The sequence below is a fragment of the Eulemur rufifrons genome, chromosome 24 (genome assembly GCF_041146395.1).
Source record: "Eulemur rufifrons isolate Redbay chromosome 24, OSU_ERuf_1, whole genome shotgun sequence".
Taxonomy (NCBI): Eukaryota; Metazoa; Chordata; class Mammalia; order Primates; family Lemuridae; genus Eulemur; species Eulemur rufifrons.
Window position 1 is genome coordinate 31546410 of NC_091006.1, and position 23470 is coordinate 31569879.

Here is a 23470-nt window from a genome sequence, read left to right on the forward strand (position 1 = left end):
ATCCCCCGGGGCAGGGGGGCTTCAAGGCCATCTCAGGGAGGGGGAGTGGAAGGAAGACCTTGTCTAAGGCTGCGGCATCCCACTTCTGGGTAACCTTAGCCCTGACACTAACATAAAGCGGAGTGCTCCTGGAGGAGGGTTGGTAGGTGAGTGCTCCTGGAGGAGGGTTGGTAGGTGAGTGCTCCTGGAGGAGGCTGGTAGGTGACTTTCCTCCCATCTGTAGCCCACGCTGTTGCCACTGCTCTTCCTTTACGAATCCTGAGCCCTGCAGCTGCAATAGCTGGAATGCCACAGTGTGTTACTCTCCAGAAAGAGAGACCGGTTTTACAGAGACATCTGTATTTAAATCATCCCCATGTACGCTTTTATTAACGTGAATTAAATGGCTTAGAAGAGATTGAGGAAGGAAGAGTTCTGTGCCTATATGAGAACACACTTAGGGCTCTCTGGCGGGGAAACAGCACGCCATAGATCTGAGTCCCGAATTAGACTGGACACTGTGTCTCGGAAGCCCCTCCTGAGTCTGATCTTCAGCATTTTATTTGCATAATGGGACGTCTGGGCTTATTTGAAACACATGCACTGCAGCCCTTTCCTGGGTTGTCAAGGGGTTCTGAAGGCAGCTTTCTTTTTTCTCTCTCCCAGCACCTGTGCATAAGGAAGGAGTTGATACGGGTTTCTGCAATGTGATATTAAAATTGCCTTTTACTAAGCCTGGGACTACTTCATTTTGCTTTGTTTCCTTCCCAACCCCTTTGGGTGTTTTCTTCCTTTGACTGGAACGCCTGGAACCCCTGATGGCCCGGGTCCAGCCTGTCCTCCTGAGTGTGGTGGCTGCGAGGAGGGGGCAGGAGCTCTCCCATGTGCCGGGCGCTTGGCCGGGGTGCCGCATCGCAGGGGATGCTGAGGAGGTGCCGGTGGACTGTGTGCCCCCTGGAGTCACGCAGGGCAGCACGAACACCGTGATGAGAGAGGAAAGCTTAGAACGGTTAGAAGCCAACAAGTGAGCTGACCATTCCCTTCATGTAAAAGCATGTGGCATTTTTAAAAGGACTTTTCCATAGACTCTCAGATTTTGCCCACATGATGATGCTCAGAGTTAGGCAAAGGAGAAACTATTGTCTTTTTTTGATGTACAGTTGAACACGAGGCTCAGCTCTATCCAGGTATTAGAGTCAGTAGAACTCCCAAGTGTGCCTTTTAGCAGCTGTGTGACTGGGGCAGATCCCCTACCCTCTCCCTCAGTTTCCTTATCTGTGACATGAGGCAAGACCACTGGTGCTGTTTGGAAACGGCTGTTTGGAGAGTTACATGATAGAATGTATTTCTAAGTGCCCAGCACTCGAAAGCACTCAATAAAAGACAGCTATTAAGTGAGCTGCTTAAAGTCACGCCCCTGAGATGAATCCATTTCCTCTGACATCTAATTCAGCGCTGTTTTCTCCCGTACCGAGGAGGGCCGTCAGAGAGAAAGAGTCGTGAAATGAGACTCCAGTTCCACTCCTATGTTGACGAATTCCTAGTTCAAGTTCATTCGGCCTCCTGGTGTGATAATTGTTCCCGCAACACTATTATTGGCCTCTCCTTTATCAGAAAGCCGTTTGGTCCTGAACTATATTCCTTGTGTTTTCTGTGACCAACTGGAGTGAGGATCCAAGCCGGCAGCCTCTTGGCTCGCTGGGTGCTTTGCACACGGTGCAGAGCAGGAGACAAGTCACGTTTGTGTGACGGATGTGCCAGCCATGATGCTGGATCTAAAAAAGGACTGCTGACATTTATCCCCAGCAGCGTGGACAAATGTGACGTCGTGCTCCTGACCCAGGCCTGGCTCCTGTTTTCTGTCTGTGATTTTTGAATGGGTTTTCCAGTCCAATTTCTCTTTTATCCAGCTGTTCTTTGAAAAATAAAATGGGAATGGGAATCTTTTGTCCGCATCCCCTCTCAACCCCCTCCACCTTTTTTCCTTTTTATAAAAATAAAACTCCCAGTCACCTTCTAATCATCTGGGTTCAAAGAAAGGCAGATAGAGGCATCTGCACCCGGCACGCTTCACTCTGATGCTCTCCTGTGGTTACGCGTCTCCGGGGAGAGGGAGATGAGGCTGGGGTGCCTCTCAGGGGGACTGCTCTATCCTCGTTCTCATTTCCAGCCAAGCAGAAACACGGAGGCGTCGTTCTCACTTGCTTCCTCCTTGTAATTTTCAATTCCATGGCATTATAAATAGAGCTGGACAGAGACATCACTGTGGGAACTGGCCTCATGATTTGTCATTGCCCCTTTGAACCATTTTAAAAATATTTGTTCAGCATGTATTTAGAGAAGAGGCTGAGAAGCGTGGGGGGAAGGACCACGCACATCTAGACTTAGTTTTGTCTCTAGTTTCCCCTGTGGATCAGCTCTGGCCCCAAGTTTGCATGCTTCCTGCAAGAAAGCACATGGCCACTGGACTCCTCTTTCTTTGAGGGCAGTTTGGGGACCATCTGGGGTTGCTCTGTCATTTCCCCTGGGACTTCCACCTCCCGCTCCAAGCAGCTTATCAAAGATTTCTTTGCAGTTCTCTCTCGGAGAAAGGTTTCGGTACATACCATTTTCTTCATTTTGGTTAATTGCTAGTGATGATTAAATGCCTCTTGTAGATTGATGCTTGGGACAGCCTGCTGGCTATATGTTCCTGAACTTGGCTCTGCTGTTAGACTGCTTGAAGTGGGACTGTCCGTTCTCCACCTCTGGTCAGTTTCATACCCCACACTTACCCGCACTCTCCCCCTACTGCACGGTCAGTGCACACACGACAGCCAGGACAGCACTGTGCACATTGTAGCTGCTTAATAAAGACTTGAACAATCCTGTCTGCTGCTCTCTTCTTCCTTTTCCTTCCTGAGACTCCTTAAAGGCATTCAATGTGGAGTAGGATAAAACAAACAAAAAACAGAAAACAAACAAACCAACCTTGCATGGGCTTTGGAGTCTGAAGACCTGAGTTTGAGTCCTATTTCTACCCTTTATTAGCCATTTTCTCCCCGAGGCTTGGCTTCCTCATCTGCAAGTGGGAAATAATAAAAAGACCTATTTCCTAGTCTTGTGAGGAGTAGATGCAACAATGTCTGTGCAAATGCTTTGTCCGATGGGAAGGGCCACATCATTTTTCAAATTACTGGACTCAGAACTCAAGCAGCTGTCCTTTCTAAGGCAGCTGAATTACTGCCCAAGCTCACCAGCTCAAGTTGATTCTACACCCCAGATACCACTGAAATCTGAAATCAGGCATTCTCTTTCTCTAGTCAGGCTTCCCTCCTTCCTCCCAGAGAAGTGTGGCATCCCTCTGGTCTTATCCTCCTCAACCCAGAGTCACCTTTCTAAAGGCATATCTGACCTTGTCAGTGTCGTGCTTAGATTCCTTCATGGCACCTCATTGCCCTCCACAGAGTAATGCAAGCATTCTAGCTAGACGATTTTGGATTCATTCCTTAAACTTGCTGTGCTCAGTTTCCTCATCTAAAAAGTTGGCATAATAATAATCATCCCTAGAGATGTGTCGTGACGATGCCATGGGATGCTGTTTAGAGAACACCTGGCACAGTGCCTGGCAGGTGGCACATTCTTAATCAGGGCTCCTGAATGAGCGAATGAAAAAATGAGTGACTGCAGTGTCAGTAGTTCTTGACAGCCACTACTTTTAGGGACTAGACCTCGGAGAAAGTGGGCTTTGCTTGATCCCTGTATATTTTGTCCTGTTTCTTGTGGAGCTTCGTTAGTGAGGATGCCACTGGTAAACCTCGTTCCCTCCTCTCCGTAAGGGGAAGAACCAGCCTCCAGGGGGAGGGGAGAGAGATTTAGTTTCCATTCTCCTTCTTTGGCCCCAGGTCTATGCAGCATGTCCCAGAAGGCTACTTGTAGTAGAAAGTAGGCTGGGATAAGAGTTAAGAGTGTATTTTCCATTCCTTCCTGTGAAAAGGACTTCTCTTCTCTCCCCTTGAGCTCTAAGTGACTTTGATAGATCACCCAGACTCACCCAAAGCCCTGTGGCCAGGAAGGAGCATCTCCCAAGAAAGAGGTGATCTGTTGTCTGACAAGTCTTATTCTTTGGACTCCCGAAGGAGTCCCTTTTGGCACCCTTTGGAATTGAAAGGAGAAAAACAAGCTTTGATTGATAGAGCATTATTCTTTCTAAGAACAATAAGCCCAACATTTGCCACATTGTTTTCCCAATATCTTAGTGAGCTAGGGAGGGATAGCTATTGCCAAATACATTTTTAAAATGGGAGCATCAGAGACGCAGAAATATTCATGACTTTCCCATGTTCCTGTAGTCAGTGGAAGACTCAGAAATAAGCAAAATATCTTATGACTTTCAAACCACTGCCCTTTCCTGAGACAGGCGGCTCGGGGGGCCAAAAATAAGGGACAGTGAGACTCAGCCCTTGTTCCCCTGCACACTAAGCCTCTGTCACATGTAGAAGGAGGAGTTGTCTTTAGGTCACTGCTGGGCTCAGAATCCTTTAGGGAGACCTACAGGGCTAAGGGCTAGCCTCTGCCCATCTTTCATTGAATGGTTGTTCTGTGAGCATTATCTAGAAAACTTTCCTAGGAGATGGCCGGAGAGATCTGGAGTGAAACTCTTGCTGATGTGTCCAAAGCCCAGTGGAGGAATCACATGCAATCAGGAAGCCAAGTAGAAGGCAGGGGATCACCCAGTCTGCCGCTGTTGTCTTTAGGGCAGCAGTGGATCTCAGAACTGCGATTCAGAGGAACGGGGGTCATCTGGGCTCCTCAGTTATATTATACTTTTAAATGATGGACATTCACAGGAAATTAAGCCTTCCATGTGTGCTAGCAGAGAAAGATTCTGTTTTTTTTTTTTTTTTTTTTTTTGTTTTTCTTTTTCCAAAGAATGTTTTGAAGGTTGCTCTTAAACTTGTGGTTGAAAGATAATGAACTTAGGTACCACTGGTAGTATCTGCAGCCAAATATACCACCACTAAAATATAAATATTTGTTCTTTTGCAGTCAGTATCTGCAGAACAGTAAGCGAAAGAGCCGGCCTGTGAGTGTAAAAACATTTGAAGATATCCCATTGGAAGAACCAGAAGTAAAAGTAATCCCAGATGTAAGTACATCTTTTAAAAATAGTCTCAGAAATAATACAAAGGATGAAACACTAGCTAGATAAATATTAGCCTAAGCATTAAAGTCTTGAAGCCTCATTATAAGGCTGTCCTTGAAGGTATGTGTCACCGCAGTCATTATGGAGATGGAACTTTGGTTTTTACTACTAAAGGCCCGGGTCCAAGGTTCAAGATAGTCTAGCTTTATGCCCAATTTCACTAAGTCTGAATAGTATCATTGTGAAAAGAGGGATGAAAACAGGCATCCTCAGCTGCTGCTTTATAAATTTTCTCTTCTCCCTGGCCTAAGTCTACGTACAGGAAGCAGTTGCTTCCTTTTGTAGCATGCAGTTTTTGGCTTTGATACCTTTACCTTCCTCTGAGGGCCATTGGAGCATATTGTCTGATAGATGAGTTAAAAATCAGTTTCATTAAATAGTTGGTCAGTGTATACACTCAATCAACTGTGCCATCTCATTGTCTCTTAAAAAGGACAACCAGACGGATAGTGGTATGGTTCTTGCCTCAGAAGAGCTGAAAACTTTGGAAGACAGAACAAAATTAGCTCCATCTTTTAGGTAAGACTCAGCTCCATAAAATAGACAAATTTCAACAGGAATTTTTGGAAGAAACTTAGGATTTTCAGTGCAAGCTCAGATTTCCCCTTGTGAGTGTCTTTATTGGTTGGGGAAATTAGCATCCATCCACCTAAGGAAAAATTGAAACCGACAAAACAATGAAATCAACAAATCTAAAAAGTAAACTGAAATAAATTAGAGGATTTGGTCAATTTTTATGAGAATTTATGAATACTAGGGAATTTCTGAGCATATTTACTATGGCCAGTGGTTTGTATGTACTTGCTAAATAACAAAGAGGTCATTAGATACAATCCCTAAAACAATTGTGGGAAATTGTGGGAAAAGCATTAAATTTGGTTTTGAATATAATCTCCTCTATATGGTTCAGTAGGAATTTATAGTTGCTTTGAATAGATGTACCTGCTTTTAACCTAACAAATACATGAATATCTATAAGAATAAGAGGATAAGAGTAGTAATTTATTTGCTAGAGGGCTCATTCTAAGTAAGAATTTGATATAATCTGTTATATAAAATGGGATACTCATGAGTTTTTGAGTGATACACACACAAAAAAATTAAAATATGCCATTGTGCAATTTTATTGTTTTCTTTAAGGCCCAAGGTAAGAAATTGTGAGAGCCAATCAGATCTTTCATTTAATGACTCAAAAAAATACTTATTCAGCAACTACTATGTACCAGGGACCATGCAATTGATTGAGATACCTAAACTAGTTTTATTGGGATTGGATTAAAAAAATTATATTTCTAGTTATTTGAAGTATCTTAAACCATATGCGAACACAAAGTTCATAAAATCCTCTTTTGCAGTTTTTAATATGAATAATTTGGGTAAAATACCTATTAAAGGGGAAAAACACCCTCACATGGCTTGAGAACATGTAAATCCTGAAGTTTTAGATCAACACAGAGTACATTTCTAAGCTTTGACATGATTACCGTCTGTCATGATTCCAGGCTGTTGAAAACATTCTCTAGTTGCTGCTGAGTGATTGGGGTCCTTAGTCCTTCCAAAGAATGTGGTTTTGATGAGTAAAAAGCAGTGTTTGACATGTCTGGCTTGATCGCACACATGCTTTAAGTTATTAAAGTTGCTCAAGAACTTTATTAACACCATACACATACCTTGTAATCCCTTAATTGATGGAATAGGGGAAAGCACGAGTGAACTTTCAGAACATCCCAATTTCCTTGAATATCCTGACAGCGGCCCTCTGGCTCCTGTCATTGTATACAAACTTGTCAATCTGCGAGACCGTAAAAATGTTCCACTGGTCGGAGCCTTTGCATAACTCAGAAGAACTGCCTTTCATCTCATCCCAGGCTTGGGAGACTTGGACCTCCATAAGAGGACTTATCTGCAACTACTAATTCATGCGAGTACCTGAAAATAGACATTGCTGGAGTAAACTTGATGTGCTGAGTAACGGCTGGGAGAGAGAGGAGGCTGGAGTCTCCAGGGAGATTACAGCCCACATGGAGTTGGGAATGGGGTTAGGGTGAGAAGCAAAAGAACTGTCTTCTCTCTGCCCACTCATTTGTTTGCCATTTCTTCCGCAGCGGGATGATGCCCAGCAAAAGCAGGGAGTCTGTGGCATCTGAAGGCTCAAACCAGACGAGTGGCTACCAGTCCGGGTATCACTCCGACGACACGGACACCACCGTGTACTCCAGCGAGGAGGCAGAACTTTTAAAGCTGGTGGAGATGGGCGTGCAAGCTGGCAGCGTGGCCCAGATTCTCCAGCCTGATGCTGGGCATGCACTGAGCTTGCCCCCTGTTTAGAAGGAGGCCCCCCCGCCCCCTGCTCGTGGATACCACATGAGAGGTGCTGCTCAGATTGTCAAGTGTTGTTCTTTCCACCACCAGGAAGTAGCCACATTTGATTTTCATTTCAAAAAAAAGGACCTTGGACTGCAGGGAGCTAGTCCTCTAGGCATTTCCTGAGAAGATGTTTCTGACCCAAGAATGTGTTTGTATCTTCTCCCAGTGTTGACCCGATTCTCTTTTTCATTCCTTTAAAAAGCATTTATAATGCCCCCGGCTGTGGGTCTCAACATGGGTTTGAACAAAGACGGTCAAGAAATGGCTCCATCCTCCAAGAAGTAGCAGAACCTGGGGAGTTGACACTTCTGCTAAACTAGAAGATGAACCGGCAACGCATGTGCTTTAGGTGTTGAAGATGGGAAAGATTGGTGGGGCTGCGTCTGTCTGCGAGGCTTTGTTTTAGGCTTTGGGTCCCAGCCAAGTCTTAAGTGTGGGATTTGGGTTGATAGAAAGGAAGACATTAGCTTGCTTTGAGAGAGTAGTGGAGCCTGAAAGTGCATTGTGCCAGCTCTGGCGGAGGTGGGCATGTGGTCTGCTAGGAATCGAAAGGCTTCAGACGAGGGTTCTGGTTTTAGAAGGTTGCGTGATCTTCGCAGTTGGGCTAAAGGAGAGTTCCTTGTGCTGTTTCCGACTCTTAATGAGCCTTCCTTCCGGACCCTTACGTGTCTCCTGGCCAGGCCCCAGGAAGGAAATGATGCAGCTCTGGCTCCTTGTCTCCCAGGCTGATCCTTTATTCAGAGCACCACAAAGAAAGGACATTCAGCCCGGGGCTCCCCGCCGTGTTGAAGAGCTCTGACTGCACAGACCAGCTTCTGGTTTCTTCTGGATGAATACCCACATATCTGTCCTGATGGGATATGTCTGAGACTGAATGCACTAGTTCAGTGTCAAGCTGTGGTGTCAAAGCTTCAGGAAGGAATTTACCCTTTTGTTCCTCCCCCACCCTCCAGCCTGCTCTCCCCACAACCCGCCAGTATTTTAGTTATGTGGCCCCTACACTCCAGTAAACCTGTTTGGGTTTTTTCACCCCCTGAATGATTATTAGCCAGATTTCAAAAATTACTTTATAGCCAAAATTTAACAACATCTATTGTATTATTTAGACTTTTAACATATAGAGCTATTTCTACTGGTTCTTGCCCTTGTTCTTTCCTTTTCTTTAAAAAGAAGAAAATGGGTTTTTCATTTGGTACCATAGTGTGAAATACTGGGAACAATGACTATAAAACATGCTATGGCACATATATTTATAGTCTGTTTATGTAGAAACAAATGTAATATATTAAAGCCTTATATTATATATAATGAACTTTGTACCATTCACGTTTTGTATCAGTATTATGTAGCATAACCAAGGCCATAATGCTTTCAGCAATTGATGTCATTTTATTAAAAAATACTGAAAAACTCGAAGGGATCTCTTTGCAAGGTTGCATTACTGTACCCATCATTTTCTCATGTCTAAACTGGGGGAGGAGGAATCCGACATAATTTCCACGTGGTTGTTTTTTCTTCTCATAAAGCAGTGGTTCCCCTACCTTTTTAGCACCAGGGACTGGTTTCATGGAAGACAGTTTTTCCAGACTGTGGATGGTCTGGGGATGATTCCAGTGTGTTATGTTTATTGTGCAGTCAAACCGCTGTGCTAATGATAATCTGTATTTGCAGCCACTCCCCAGCGCTGGCATCACGGCCTCAGCTCCACCTCAGATCATCAGGCTTTAGGTTCTCATAAGGAGCACAACCTAGATCCCTCCATGCGCAGTTTACAGTAGGGTTCGGGCTCCTGTGAGAATCTAAGGCTGCTGCTGATCTGACGGGAGGCGGAGCTCAGGTGGTGATACGGTGATGGGAGCAGCTGTAAATAGGGATGAAGCTGTGCTGGCTCACCTGCCGCTCACCTCCTGCAGTGCAGCCCGGTTCCTAACAGGCCACGGACCGGTGCCAGTCTGCAGCCCAGGGGTTGCGGACAGCAGTTATAAAGAACGTTTTCACAAAATGTTTATACTTTATAAACCAATAAATGTATTCACAGTGAAAAATAGCATGGCATAATTACCACAGCTGTCTTGGGGTAAGTACTTCTGGTTTGAGGTCTAATTTCTTATTCCCCTCTCTTCTTCATTACACAAATAATTCTCATACACACACACACACACACACACACACGCACACACACAGGCTTTCTTATATTCTGGGCACTTTGAGATTGTTAAAACGTAGACTGAGAGATACATGGCTCTGGGGCCCTGGAGTGAACCCCATGTGTGTCAGGATAGCCAGCCATGAAACTCGGGGTGAGAGACCTGGGACAGGTGGCCAGACCCGGGGCAGCACAGGGAAGCACGGAGCATGTTTACAGTGCCCAGCAGTATTTCGCTGCACACTTACAGGGAAAAACATCAGACCCCCTATGATCATGTTGAATGATTACTTTTGCCTGAATTCAGTAAGCGTGATTATTTAACAAATCATTGGCACCGGTAAGTGACCTTACTTATATGTGATATTTTTTATACAAGGTTTTGAAATGTTTATCTAGTCAAATATGCCTCTCTCTCTCTTTAAAAAAAAAAAAAGAAACAGCTTCTAGGTTGTTGTTTTTTTTTTTTTGTCTTATTAAGGAAGGTCTTCCCAATTCTCAAATAACCCCAAATTCTAAATTTTCTTTTATTGTACTTAATCCATTTGGAATTTTCATATATGGGGTGACATAGGAGTCTAACATTTTTTTTCCATGCAGATTGTCAATCATGGAAGCACCATTTATTAAATATCCGCCTTTTCTCTGTGGTTAGGGAAATATCTTTTGTATCATTTTCCCAACCCTATCATGTCACAGACATTCTGCACAACTTAGCAATGAAGAAGATTCCTGGGAATGGTGCTTATGGGTCGTGGGACTGGCTGGGAGGAGAGCGGCAGGGTCTTCTGACAGACTTTGGTAAACCATGGGGCAGGTTTGCCCTGCAGAGAGTTCCCGTTATTATAGCCTCTTCCAGGAAACGGATAGAAGAAGACTCTAGGTTATTCAGGATGGAGGAGACCTCGTACAAACACACAGGATTTTTCTCCACTTTAGGAAAAAGGGAAGATTTTGTTTCTCCTAAGTGGCTCGTGGCATTGCTTCCAATGCCGGGAATTTGGATTCAGCCGAAGCTTCACACTTTATTAAGAAATGCTTTCAACACCTCAGGCAGGATGATTAGGAGGTGAGGTTTGGCCTTCTTCCTCTCTCTTCTGTCATCCATGCCTCTTGTTCTTAGCTCTTTTTTTCTCCTCATGTGCTCCTGTATTGAAGAAAAAAAAAAAATGTGGCTTTTTAAAGTGCTTCTCCCATGGTCTTAGTTTCAAACCTTTGATTGGAGGCATTTGCTGTGTTTTAGTTGAGGTCTCTCTCCCCTTCTCCTTTCCTCCCTCCTTCCCTCCCTAAATTTGCTTTCGTCCTTCTCCCGCCCCTTGAACCCTTCTGGCTCCTCACCTTCCACTTTCTGCCCACTTACCTTCCTCTCCCCTGCACCCCAAGCCCAGCAGGAGAGGTGAGAGTCCCGGGGAGGTTAAGTTCATTCCCTCTGGATTAAGTGATCCTATCTAAGCATATTCCTTTGTCCTCTTCCGTAAAAGTGAAGAAGAAAAGTGAAAACTTCAAACTCACAAGTTTCTAGTTGCTAACTTAACCCAGTGTTTCTGTCTCTCCCTAGCAAGTCTTTCTTTCTACCTTTGACTCAGATATTTATCACCAGATGCTAAAATGCAGGCAAACCCAGAAAATAAGCTTTTCATACACTTTTTTCCACATTTGCGTGTCTCTTTCCCTTAGGGGCCGTGGGCATGTCCTTGCATTCTTGGGTATGCGTGAGCACAACTCAAAGTGCATTCTAACTCGCTTTTATAAAATTGCATTTTCTGAATGAATCTCTTCCATGTTAAGAGTTTAGACATATGTAAAAACATCATCATTTTTGTGAAAGCCATTTTAAGTCCAATTTTTGGAAAAGTTATAGACTGCTTCTACGTGATAAATCGAAACGGTAAAATAAAGTTGTTTACTCTGTTTTTGACTGAAATGGAGAGAGAAATGGCAGAATCTGGGAGGAGCAACCCAGAGAGAAATTAAACAGCCAAGTTGACCTGAAATTCTGGAGCTAACAGGGTAGAATATCTGACTCGGGAGAGGTCTGACTCAGAGATAAGGACTCTGAGTTAGGGAATAGTATTCTAATGAATACTACTGATAAGACAAGGGTTACAGTAAACTGTGATTGATATCAAGTGACTGTTAGTTAGAAGACATCAAATTGTACCTTACATTTTATTTTCTTTAAAACATGTGACTTTTATGGAACAGCTTGATGCCTCTAAAAAACAATGTGACATTCAGTAGTTCCACTGATTTTTTTTTTTTTGTTTAAAAATTTAAAAATGAAGAGATAAATACGTGGTTTAATTTTGTATTTTAGCCTCACTTATAAATGCCAAGTACTTCAGAACATACAAATCAGTGTCCTTACCAAACACTGGTCACAGTATACCCTCATACCTTGATTGTTTGAAGATCTTAACTTTTAAATACCTTGCAACGGAAAAAGGATAGGAGGAATAAGAAAACGGGCTTTTGCTCTAGTTTATTTCATTTTTTGCTCAGTTTGTCTTTTCTTCAGGAAGTAGTATTTGGGCCGAATAAATTCAGGAACGTGGGTTGAGTTCTGCCGTTAAAGGTCCTCTCGCAGTGTCTGGCTCTGGGGCCCAGTGCGGCTCACAGAACACGGACACGGCATGAGTCACCAGGGGCCCCCTGCTCGAGTGTTACCGGGGGAGGCTTAACGGGGTCCCGGTGCTGTGCGCAGGAGCTCTCTTTAAGCTGAAATGACTTATCCTGTCAAAGGGGATTGAAAACATTCCCTTCACTGCCACAGAGAGAACATAACTGGGGATGAAAACCTAGATACGAGGCAGAGAATTCAAGCTAGACAGAAAGTGAGCGGCATCGTCTCCCAGTCATTGCCCAGGTGAGCGAGAAACCTGGCAGACGGCATCCCGCAGCCCATGGTGGGGAAAGCAGAGCCTTCCCTAGAAATCAAGTTTCAAAGATTCAGCCCTTAATACTAAAGTTTAAATGAATAATAGTTATATATGTATTTGTTTGTTTATATTTAATTGCATCTACAAAATGCATACAATATGCCAGATATTCTTTTAAAAAAGTTTATTAACTCAAGTGGTAGGGACCCTAAAGAAGGTTGTAGGCAAAGCAGTGTAGACCGAGTGGGTGAGCCAGAGTAGGATACACAAAGGGACCCTCCTTAATGGTTTTTACAAGTGTTTGCTAAGGATTTACTGTGTGCCACACAACCTAGCAGGCAGTGGTCAAAATCATTTTCTTAGCTGCATGGTTAATGGTCGTGAACAGAACCACAGGGAGGAGGATACTCACTCTTACTCCAGGTATTTATTCCTTTATATGTCCTTACAGTCTCACCTTAATGAATTGAGCATAGTTCTCATCATCGGCTCCGTCATTCTTCATTCAGTTATTCTTGAATAAAAATCTGAGTTCAAGGACCCCTTTAGGTGTTGTAATACATAGAGTCACCACTATAGGAGGCACCTAACCTGATGTCAGAGTCAGGAAGCTCATGGGAAAAACCCAGGTAAGAACCTTCTTACAGAAGACTGAGGAAATTAGGTTTATTTTTATCTGGTTCACCTCATATTGCAAAATTTGCATTTCTCATGTAAAGCAAGATAAGAGTCTGTTAGTGCTCCAGAAGAACTCCATGTTGGCAGGGACTGCATGGCAACACAGAAGGACTCTCTGGTGTTATAAGTAACACCGTGTTGTTCTTTATGCCACTGTTCTACATTTTAAACTTTTCCCATGGATGAAAATCCAGAGTACAGAGAGAATAGATTCTATCATTGCCATTAGTTTTACTAGGAATTATTCAGTAGGAATTGTTTCACATAATGATTTCTTCTTGGCATTTCAAAAATATTATCGGATATCACACAACTTTTCATAAATATGCCTGTTTTACAAAGCAAGGTCTCCTGTATAGATCATCTTGAGATCTTTTCAGTGGCCTGTACTTGAGTCAATGGAAATGAATTTTCCTTCCATTCAATCATTGTCAGTAGATCATGATGTATTGCTGGGCCTCCTCCCAACCCCCACCCCTGTCTAATATGGTTGGCAAATTACCTTGAGGATCTGTCATGAAGAGAGAAAAAAGATCCTCATTCTTCTCTTATCACCTTATTCATCAGTGAATTTCGGAATTCAGCCCAGCTTTTGTTCCTGTGACCTTTTGTACTAGAGGAGGGCTTATTGCTTCTTTGACAGAGGAGCAAGATGGCATGCCAGAATCCATTCCTGAGTTGTATCTTACAGAATGAGTTAATAATGCTCACTTAAAAAAGGCACCAGTGAGTATTAATTTTGGACAACATATATGTTGGAGCAAGTTTAATCACGGCACAATGGAATTTTAAAATAAATACATATTATGGATTTAACTTTCATTATTTTTGTATATTTCCTGGTGTGACGTTGATCATCTACCACATGCCAGGCATTGAGCTTCATACATCCTTTTTAATCCTTGCAATGGGCCCTTGCATTAGGTGCTATCATGACCATGTTACAAGTGAAGATTGGCAGGTAAGGCTTGAAGCCTCAATATGCAAGGTCATACACACCAGGAGTAAATCCAGTCTCCTGAAGACGTTGGGGCCATGTTGTTATTTGAGATAAGAACAAGGATGGGATCTTCTCTCTTGATGGAAGGCAGTGAGCTGGTTCATCCTATAAATCAACCCTCCACTGAAAGTTACATGTAAGGTGACCTGGTGCCTTTACATGTCTTAGTCAATACGTGTTGGCTTCAACATTCCTATCTTTAAGGCAGCTTTATCTGTAAGATAATTCCCCTAGACAAAGACTAAACATAAAAGCTCAGTGTAGTAATAAACATCTGACTTTCAGAAGAAAGACGTGTTACTTACTAGCTGTGTGGCCTTTGGCAAGTTACTTAACAGTCTTTGAGCCTTACATCCCTCAGCTGGATGAAGATTAAATGAGATGTGTGTAGAGCACGTAGCACACTACCTGATACATAGAAAATATGTAATAAAAGTTAGCTTATCTTATGATAATGCTGGTGATAGTGATAGTAGGTCTATTTATACCTTGTTGAATGACAGTTCTCAAAAATTGTCAATTAACTTACCAGCAACAAACTGGATGGGGATCTTCAAAGGAATATGCTGCCCTTCCCGGTCAATTTGGTTTAAAGACTTACACGAGGACTGTCACAGTCCTTGAATAACAAATTACTGGATGACATGTGCGTGGGGAGGCTGTAGTATGACAGAGTCAAGATTCAGAAAGAACTCACTGGTCAGGATTTGAAGGCTGAAGTAAATAAGCTAAATTGATTTTTCTGCACCAATTTCGGGATGAGACACAAGGCTTAGCAACAGCTTTAAATTGGTTAGCAAATATCACTTTGCCAAAAGTCAATTAGCCAGTGATCGACTTATTAAAGATCAGTTTGTCAAATGATCAATTTGCTCAATGACTAACTCATCAAATTAAATTTATCAATAAACCAAAATTCTTAAGAATTATTAATAAAGTTTACGGTGATTTGTATTGAAGATTTCTGTGAAGGTTGAATGGAATGATTTTCATTCTGCCTTCATAACAGAATTTCATGGAAGTTTCAGTTTTTCAAACATTGAGGCATATAGGCTTAAACTTCCCATAAATACATTTAATGATTTTCAATGATTTATTCAAATTTATCAATTTCAGCATAAGGTTATATAATATATTTGCCATCAACGTGAAAATTCTGTGGAAGGATTCAAGCTAATCACATCAATATGAAATGCTGAATTTTTCCCGCCAGTAGAAATAAAAAATTAAGGCTTATATGCCAATGAAGGCTTTACTGAAAGAATGGTAAAGATGTCCAAATATTGAAAAAATTTACAACAACATTCCAAAGGAATCAGAAAAACTGAAACGTGGCTAGAGAAATTCTATCATACTAGAATGTTTTTGTCTATTTTTTTCACTGCTTTATCACCAGCAAGCACCTAGAACATGCCTAACAATAGTAAGCGCTCAATAAATATCCGTGGAATGCAATGATAAAATTGGTCATTTGGTGAATAGAATTTTAGCTGGGTGGCTCTCAGAAAATTCACTTTTGGCATTTTTAACCTGCTGTCCTTTGCAAGGGCAAAAATACTTAGGGGTTTTTGCTGACCGTGTTTTCAGGGTATGCTGGGGTTTCCAAGGAAGTGAAGGAAATTTTAAGCTGTGTATCTAGATAACCATGTGGAGACAAAGGAGGGAACTGTCCTGTTGTCTCCAAGCTGGTCCGACCCACTTGGATTTTGACGCTCAATGCTCGTACCCACATTGAAGAGAGGACTTGACAAGCCGCAGCGCCCCCAGTGGAAGCTGATCAGGATGGTCTTACCTACGGAATGGTTGGGAAACTGGAAATAGACTGGAGAGGATTGATTTAAGAGGGCAAGGGCTCTCTTTTCATATACGAAGAGGATTCCAAGGAAAGTATTTTGGCTTTTCCTTTTTTTTTGTCTTCCCAAAGGGCAAAGTTAGATCAATGGATAAAATCCATGACAGTGGCAGATCCTGGTCATCTGATTCCCAGTCACATGCCCTTTCCTCTGTGCTTCTTGGATTCTCTCCTCCATGGGGTAAGTGGAGATTGTTCTATAAGTTTGTTGGAGAGGAGTTAAGAAGTTATAAGGTGTTAAGGAATAAGAACTGCGGTTGGATCAGGTGGCTTCTAAGTTCCCTTTCAGACCAGCATATTGGACACCAAGGAGCTGGGCTCCCAAGTGAGACAGACCTGTGTTCTCATCCTGGCTCCACCATTTAGTAGCTGTGTGATCATGTGCAAGTTACTCAACCTCTCTGAGCCTGAGTTTCCTCATTCATAAAATGGAGATAATAATAATATGCACCTCATAAGGTTGCTATAAGGATTAAATAATGGATATAAAGCACTTAGTGCAGTGCCTGACACAAAATAAGCAATAAATGCCTAGCCAATATTCTAAACCAATGAAAAGGAATGCACCACATCTTCCTCTCTTTTTTCAAGAAGTGATAACCCAGGTTTCAGTCTCAAATGGTTAAAGTAGGCACTTCTAAGAGCTCACCAAGTTCTTCTGAGGGCAGGAAAGTTATTTTTTGTTTTCAAAATAGCTGCTTCCACAGATGACGCCCAAATGTACACAACACTTCAGTATTTGCCGTGGGCTGCAGACCTCTGCTTTGTTCGGGGCTCGGGTGGCATGGAGACAGGAAGAGGAGCTGAGACACGGTGGCCAAGGAGCTGGAGTCTGGGCTGGGGTGAGCAGGGAAGTGGGCCCGTGAGTCACAGGCTGGGAAGCTACAGCACTGTCCCTCTGTCTGCTGGGCTCTTCACCCAGGGAGACATTTCCTGCTCTCTGCACTCTTCATCCCCTCCCTGCAAGAATTTCCTAAGACAAGGTCTTCGGCTGAATTGTAACCCAAGGGAAGGAGTGTTTTCAGTGCCTGCCAGGGCTGGGAATCTCCCAAGCCTTGAGAACAGGGAGCGTGAGGCAAGCTGGCCCCCTGTGGGGGACTCCCTCGCCATGATGGCAAAAGGAAGCCGGCCACATTGACTTGTTTCCTCCGGGGTTGGAGGGGCTTAGCTAGCTTGGGAGTTGGAAAGCCAGAGGCCTGTCCTTTGCACCCAAGTGTTGCTGTTAAAACAGTCCTTCCACGGCACCCCTGGAGAGGGCAGAGACTTCACTTTGACTTTGGCCAATGGTGTCCCATGATCCCCTGGGATTTGCACGCTCAAGCTCCATATTGCATGAAGGTTGTCACAGGATGTGCTGGTCACCTTGGGAGAGGCGCTGATGTGGGGTCGTCTTGGTCCAGACCCTCCACCTTTGACAGGTTTATGGAGGACAGAAGGCAGGGAGGCATCTCCCCCCTTGGCTTTGGCCTGCCAGCCCTGCATTCCCGGTGGGATCAGGCTCCCCCTCCTGCCTGCAGACTGATTAGACCCCAGGAGGCTTTCCCGGGTCATGTGGAAACAGCACAGGCCCTCTAACATATGGCGCTGATAAGGATCTCACGCTTAGAGATAAGGAGCTGCTTAAGGGAATCTGAGGAAGCCGGGGTTTGTTTTCATAAAGCGGGACAATGTGAAGTGTAATCCCTACACCGATGCAATTAGCTGTTAAGCATAGTAAGTCCTGAGGAAGGGGCGCTCTTCTGGCTCATAAATTACTCGGAGTCTACCCCGGGGGACCCAGTCGTTGGCAGGTATCCTTTCCTGCTGGATGGTTCGAAAGGCAACTGATGATGGGTCAGGTGGCCGAGCTCCCTGGGCTCCCGAGGGAACAAAACCTGGAGGAGCCACAGCTGCAAGAGACCGAGGGCCCCTGAGCCTTTTGCTTCCACAACGAGGGAGGCTTTGAAGAAGTCATAAGGAGGCGTAATATGGCAGCGCTCACTTGGCGTTTTCTGCTGCCTCCACGGTTTGGCGCTGTGATGTTAGGTTGCCTGGAAGTGCCAGGGGGTCTCGGTGAAGGCCACTTCCCCTCCAGAACTGCCAAATGGATGCCAGGCAAGGCTGGGAAAGCTGTAGTTTTGCACGGGGCTAACAGTCTGTCAGAGGAAGGAGACTCCAAGTCTCATTTCTAAATGGCTTTTACCTCCTATGCCAATGGCCCTTCTGTAGTACGCCCATTGATTTAATTTAAATACTAATAATAATAATCAATAATTCAGAGCTTGCTAGGCAGAGTAAGCAGCAGTTCTGTATCTGTTATCTAATGTATATTTCACAACAACTCCATGAGCTGGCGACTAATATTATCACCAATTTACAGATGAGGAAACAGGTGTAGACAGGTTAACTTTTTTTGTCCAAAGTTATACAGTTAGGCCGGGCGCGGTGGCTCACGCCTGTAATCCTAGCACTCTGGGAGGCCGAGGTGGGCGGATCGTTTGAGCTCAGGAGTTCGAGACCAGCCTGAGCAAGAGCGAGACCCCATCTCTACTAAAAATAGAAAGAAATTATATGGACAGCTAAAAAATATATATAGAAAAAATTAGCCGGGCATGGTGGTGCATGCCTGTAGTCCCAGCTACTCGGGAGGCTGAGACAGGAGGATCGCTTGAGCTCAGGAGTTTGAGGTTGCTGTGAGCTAGGCTAACGCCACGGCACTCACTCTAGCCTGAGCAACTGAGTGAGACTCTGTCAAAAAACAAACAAACAAACAAAAAAAAACAACAAAGTTATACAGTTAGTAAGTAGTAGATCCAGGTTTTTAACCCCAGAAGCTGATTCTGGAATTTATGATAATAACAAATAATTTAGGGCTCACTAGTAACATGTCTCAATGCCCTGTGGAAAAACTCTGCAGTTCCTCAGACTCCAACTGGCATCAAATAGACTAACAATGAGTGACACAGAAGCTTAGGCAGAGACTAAAACAATGTGCTCTTGCATACGTTCTCTCTTTGCCTGGTCTAGCCTGGTCTTTGGACATTCGTTGGTGGTTAACTTTATGATGTTCGGGAACTTTCTGAGATGGTGAAAGAGCAGAGCAGTAGTAAAAAGCACTTACAATCATATCTTTGGATTTCTTCAATTTTATGAGGATGGGACTTTTCAAGAAAATAACTAACAGTTGGGATAGGATGCTGGGAAGATCGGTGCGAGTTAAAATTCGAGATTTTTAGGTAAAAGCCTGAGAAAGACTCTTTCCTTTGACTTGTCCAGTTAGAATTCCAACAGAAGATGCTTCTGGGTGGATGACTGGTGTACAACCTTTTTGTGAGTTGACATTCTCTTCTGGTTTATTCTATGCATCTTCTAATCAAAACTATTTGAATGCTAAAAATGTCTGCCCTGCAAATCCAATTTGCACTCACTGCAGAGGCACATTGTGACGTCACTGCTCCCTTTAAGACACTTGCTGGATCTTCAAGCCACTCATGTGATGGAAAATACCCAGGGACTGAATCACTTTAAGAAGCTTGAATGATTTCTCTTAAAGGACAAGAGATTCTCCCACCAAGCACTTAATCCAAAGTTAGGCTCAGGCTATCTTGGCCTTTGCAGCCTGCTGGAGTTCTTAGTCCACCAGAGTTAGGCTCTGTAGCATGAAGCACTGAGTCCATAGGAGGGGGCAATATGGCTGTCTTGAACGCTTAGCACACCACACGACAGAGTTCGTGCAGTAGATGTAGGATGGCAAGAAAGTATGTGGCTTTGGGGCTAAGCGAAGACCAGGTGGGGCTGGAGCAGGGATTGTCCAGGTCAGCCAGGCTGCGCTGGGGGAAAAACACAGCTTACTCCGTATCTTATCAATTGCCATTTTGTGTGATTTAAGACAGCCCAGTATTAAATTTTTAAAAAGTGTGTTGGGGGTAGGGTGGGGTAGCCACAGACGGAAATCTTCGAAAGGCCACGGCGCTCATTTCCAGAGCCTTCAGGAGATAACGTACCACCGGGAGCTGCGTGGGGGCACTTAGGGTGGCTTTGCCCTAAGGCAAAATAATAATCACAAAGCGATCTTTACATTTTCTGATAAAGCTCTCCCTCTTGCCTACTGGCAGAAGCTGATGAACATTACATTTGAGTTAAGCACTAAAAGCAGCAGGGAATCTTGAGATAAACCACCGCAATTATTAACTTACTTGCTGTTTAATGGCACGAAAACCATCAGTAGTGTGGCGGGCCCGACTGGGTTCCCACAGTGATCTCGTGTCTTCGAGTCTGGCTTATTATGTTTTATTGGCAGCCCACAGCTTGTGCTAATTGTGCAGCTGTGACTGGGAAGGGTTAGGGCTTGGGAGGGTCACAGTTGTCTCCTCAGACCAATGTGCTCCTAGCCTAGGTAGCTAGAGTGGAGGAGCAGTTTGAAAGTTGCCATTCTTACTGGGGACTCACTGATTTTTTTTTTTTTTTTTTCACTATTTGCCTGAAAAGACAGCTTGTGTTACCCCATTGCGCCCATCAGCTGTTCAGACATGGTGCTTTCGATGGGCTGTATTAAGAATGGATGCCGTGCAAGGTATCCTAAGAGCTTGTTGAACTCCTCTTCGAACCAGGTACTATTTATAACAGCCTTCTTGCTAAGAGTGATTTTAAGAAAACCCTGCATCAAAAAAAAAAACTTTTTGAAGCTTGTTGGCAATTTATAAAAATTCAGCATATGAAGATTTTAGAGCCTTGTACCTTCTGCAATGTACTGACCAAAACACGAGATATTTAATTAAATACTGTATGCATTGGATAGTTATATCCAAACTCAACAATTGCCAAAACATTCAGTGAAACTGTTGTATTAAAGCTAACCGTTTACAAAGTATTTCTGAAAACATAAAATAAACACTTTTATTAAATGATTGAGGAGGTTCATTCACGTCTTTGATCCCTTGAAGTGTTACAAATATCCAAAGTCACCTGGAACCATCTCCTAATATATCACCTTGAGGGTTAAGATTTCAACATGCGAATTTTGGAGGGACACGATCAGACCACACAGACACGTGTGAACCACAGCAGTCTCTTTCAGATTATTCTACGATCTCTGGTTTTTTGGTGTGAATTCTCGTATTTGTTCCATCTACTGAATGATTCTCACAACTAATTTTATCTTCTGTAAATCTATCTTCACTAGTGGTTGGCTGTTTTGTCTTGGGGTTTTCATTCAAGTCTAACACTATTGTACAGGGCCTTACATGATGGTTTCTTATTTTCCTCTGCCAGCTTCTTATAGATATTGCTAGGCCTGGACTGTTTTTTATTAGTTTCTTAGCTGAGATTCCTATACTACTCACACCATACTTAGGTTCCAGTTTCTTACAAGTGATTTCTTTTCCTTTTTTATTTTCTTTCCTTTCCTTTCCTTTCTCCTTCCTTCCCTTCCCCTCCCGCCTCTTCTCCTCTCTATTCCCTTCCCCTCCCCTCCCTTTCTTTTCTTTTCTTTTCCTTTACTTCCCATTCCTTTCCTTTCCTTTTCTTCTTTTCTTCCCTTTTCTTTTCTCTTACAACCAGAGGGACAGCCCACTTTACTGGTGCTTCCCAAGCACCAAGGTAACTTTTCCTGTCCCCTGACTTCATGAGGGAACCCAGGTCTTTCTCTCTGACATGCAAGCACATTATCTCCCATCTCTGTAAGGCATTCACCTCCCAGGCCCTAAGGTCCCCCAGTGCAGAAATACCTATGATCTACCAAGCTTCCCCTAACCTGTTAGGACTCTGGCACCTGGAGATTTTTCTTGCATCCTTTTAAATATCTGCTGTTGATCCCATATTTTCTAACTCATCATTTTCATGTGTTGGAGAGGTGGGGGAGGCTATCTATATCTGCTCAGTGTGTCATAATCAACCTACAATTGTGTTTTATTGCAGAAAAATGTTTATTGTTGTCTTTGAGGGAAACTTGAATGTTAAATAAAAATTACACATTTTTCACTGTGTAGCAGACCTGAATTGAGAATAGCTGTGACAGGTTTCAGGTGAGGCACATCCAGACAACCGCTAAATCTCCTGATGGTTGCCTGAGAGTAGAAACGAAACTACTGTTGACCAACTCTGTTGGCATTAAATGAATGCAGTCAACAGAACTGAGAGTGCATGTCCTTATTTGTGAGATGTAAAACTTTGATCGTTTCTATGCATGAGCAGAAGCAGGGAATCCAAATGAGAGATTTTAGCAAAGGTATCATTTGTATTTTACCAGTGGTAAGGCATCAAAGGAAGAAGTTATCATCCTGAGCAAAGTTTAGTTTAATAGGTTCAGGGAAATAATCTTAGGCATTGCATTAATCTGCTTGGGCTGCCATAACATACTGAAACAACAGAAGTTTATTTTTTTCACTGTTTTGGAGGCTACAAGGTCCTGGCCAGTTTAATTTCTGGTGAGGGCTCCCTTCTTGGCTTGTAGATGGCTATGTTCTGCTTCTTGAATTAGCTAACTGTTTCTCAGGAGTGGACCTCTTTTGGGATTTGGGTGTTAAGATTGGTATTAACTGTGTAATTACTATTTTAACTGTATGTTAAATATGTCTTCTGTACTATTCTATATTATGATATATTTCATATCAGAAAGAAAATGTATAGGAATTTTATTTTTCTTTTTTGATGTTGATGCCTGATGATATAACATGTATTTCCAGGAATGGGGCTCTGGTTTATACTACTGAAGCTGCGTGACATGAGAGTCTAGTTGACATTTTGACTGTAGCCTAGTAATCACCTGTCCTGATTCAGGCCCATGTGTTAATAGCTGTTCATTTCTAGACAAGGTTCCAGCTGGATAGGAAGGTTTTCAACATGGAGAAGAGAGACACTGATGAGAGAGTGGTGGGTTGCACTAAAGACAAATTTGGGATATTTCCTGATTCTGGGCAAGATGAGCTTCTTCTCCAGGTCTGTGGTCCCTATGTCCCTACATCAGTGCTATTCTTGTGTTGTCCCTTGCGGATGGTTATGATCAGGGCAGGAGCATTCATACTTGTTCAGTGCTTAGAGCTTCTGTTGGGGAGAAGAACAGCGTTCTGGAGTGTCCGTTAAGGAATGGAAAAACAATAAGCCCCAGGAGCCGTCCTCTTATGAGAATGGATTAAAAAAACACTGTGCAGGGAGGAGAATAATAATGCTGGGGCCACCATTTCTACTAGAGGTAGAAGAAGCTTTTTGGTTTGGATGGGCTTATATTGACTAGGGCGTGAGGAAGGGAGAGGCCAAAGGCCAGGGAGGATGTGCTTCCTTCCTGTTTCTAATTGTTTAGGCAGTTGCTACACACACACACACACACACACACACACACACACAATGGTCTACAGTAGCTATTTGCCAAGAGTATCCTCTCCATATATGCATATGGGGAAAAACAACC

General features: G+C 43.4%; 1 protein-coding gene across 1 annotated transcript in view; it reads left to right on the forward strand.

The window, feature by feature from the left end:
* The window catches only part of KDR (kinase insert domain receptor), a 43511-nt gene extending 34564 nt beyond the window's left edge, over window positions 1-8947 (forward strand). Inside the window, exons 28-30 of the mRNA XM_069457058.1 lie at window positions 5008-5107; window positions 5598-5683; window positions 7270-8947. Coding sequence (XP_069313159.1) covers window positions 5008-5107; window positions 5598-5683; window positions 7270-7492 — 409 coding nt within the window. The 3' untranslated portion in view covers window positions 7493-8947. The remainder of the gene's footprint in view (window positions 1-5007; window positions 5108-5597; window positions 5684-7269) is intronic.
* The last annotated feature ends 14523 nt before the right edge of the window (window positions 8948-23470 follow it).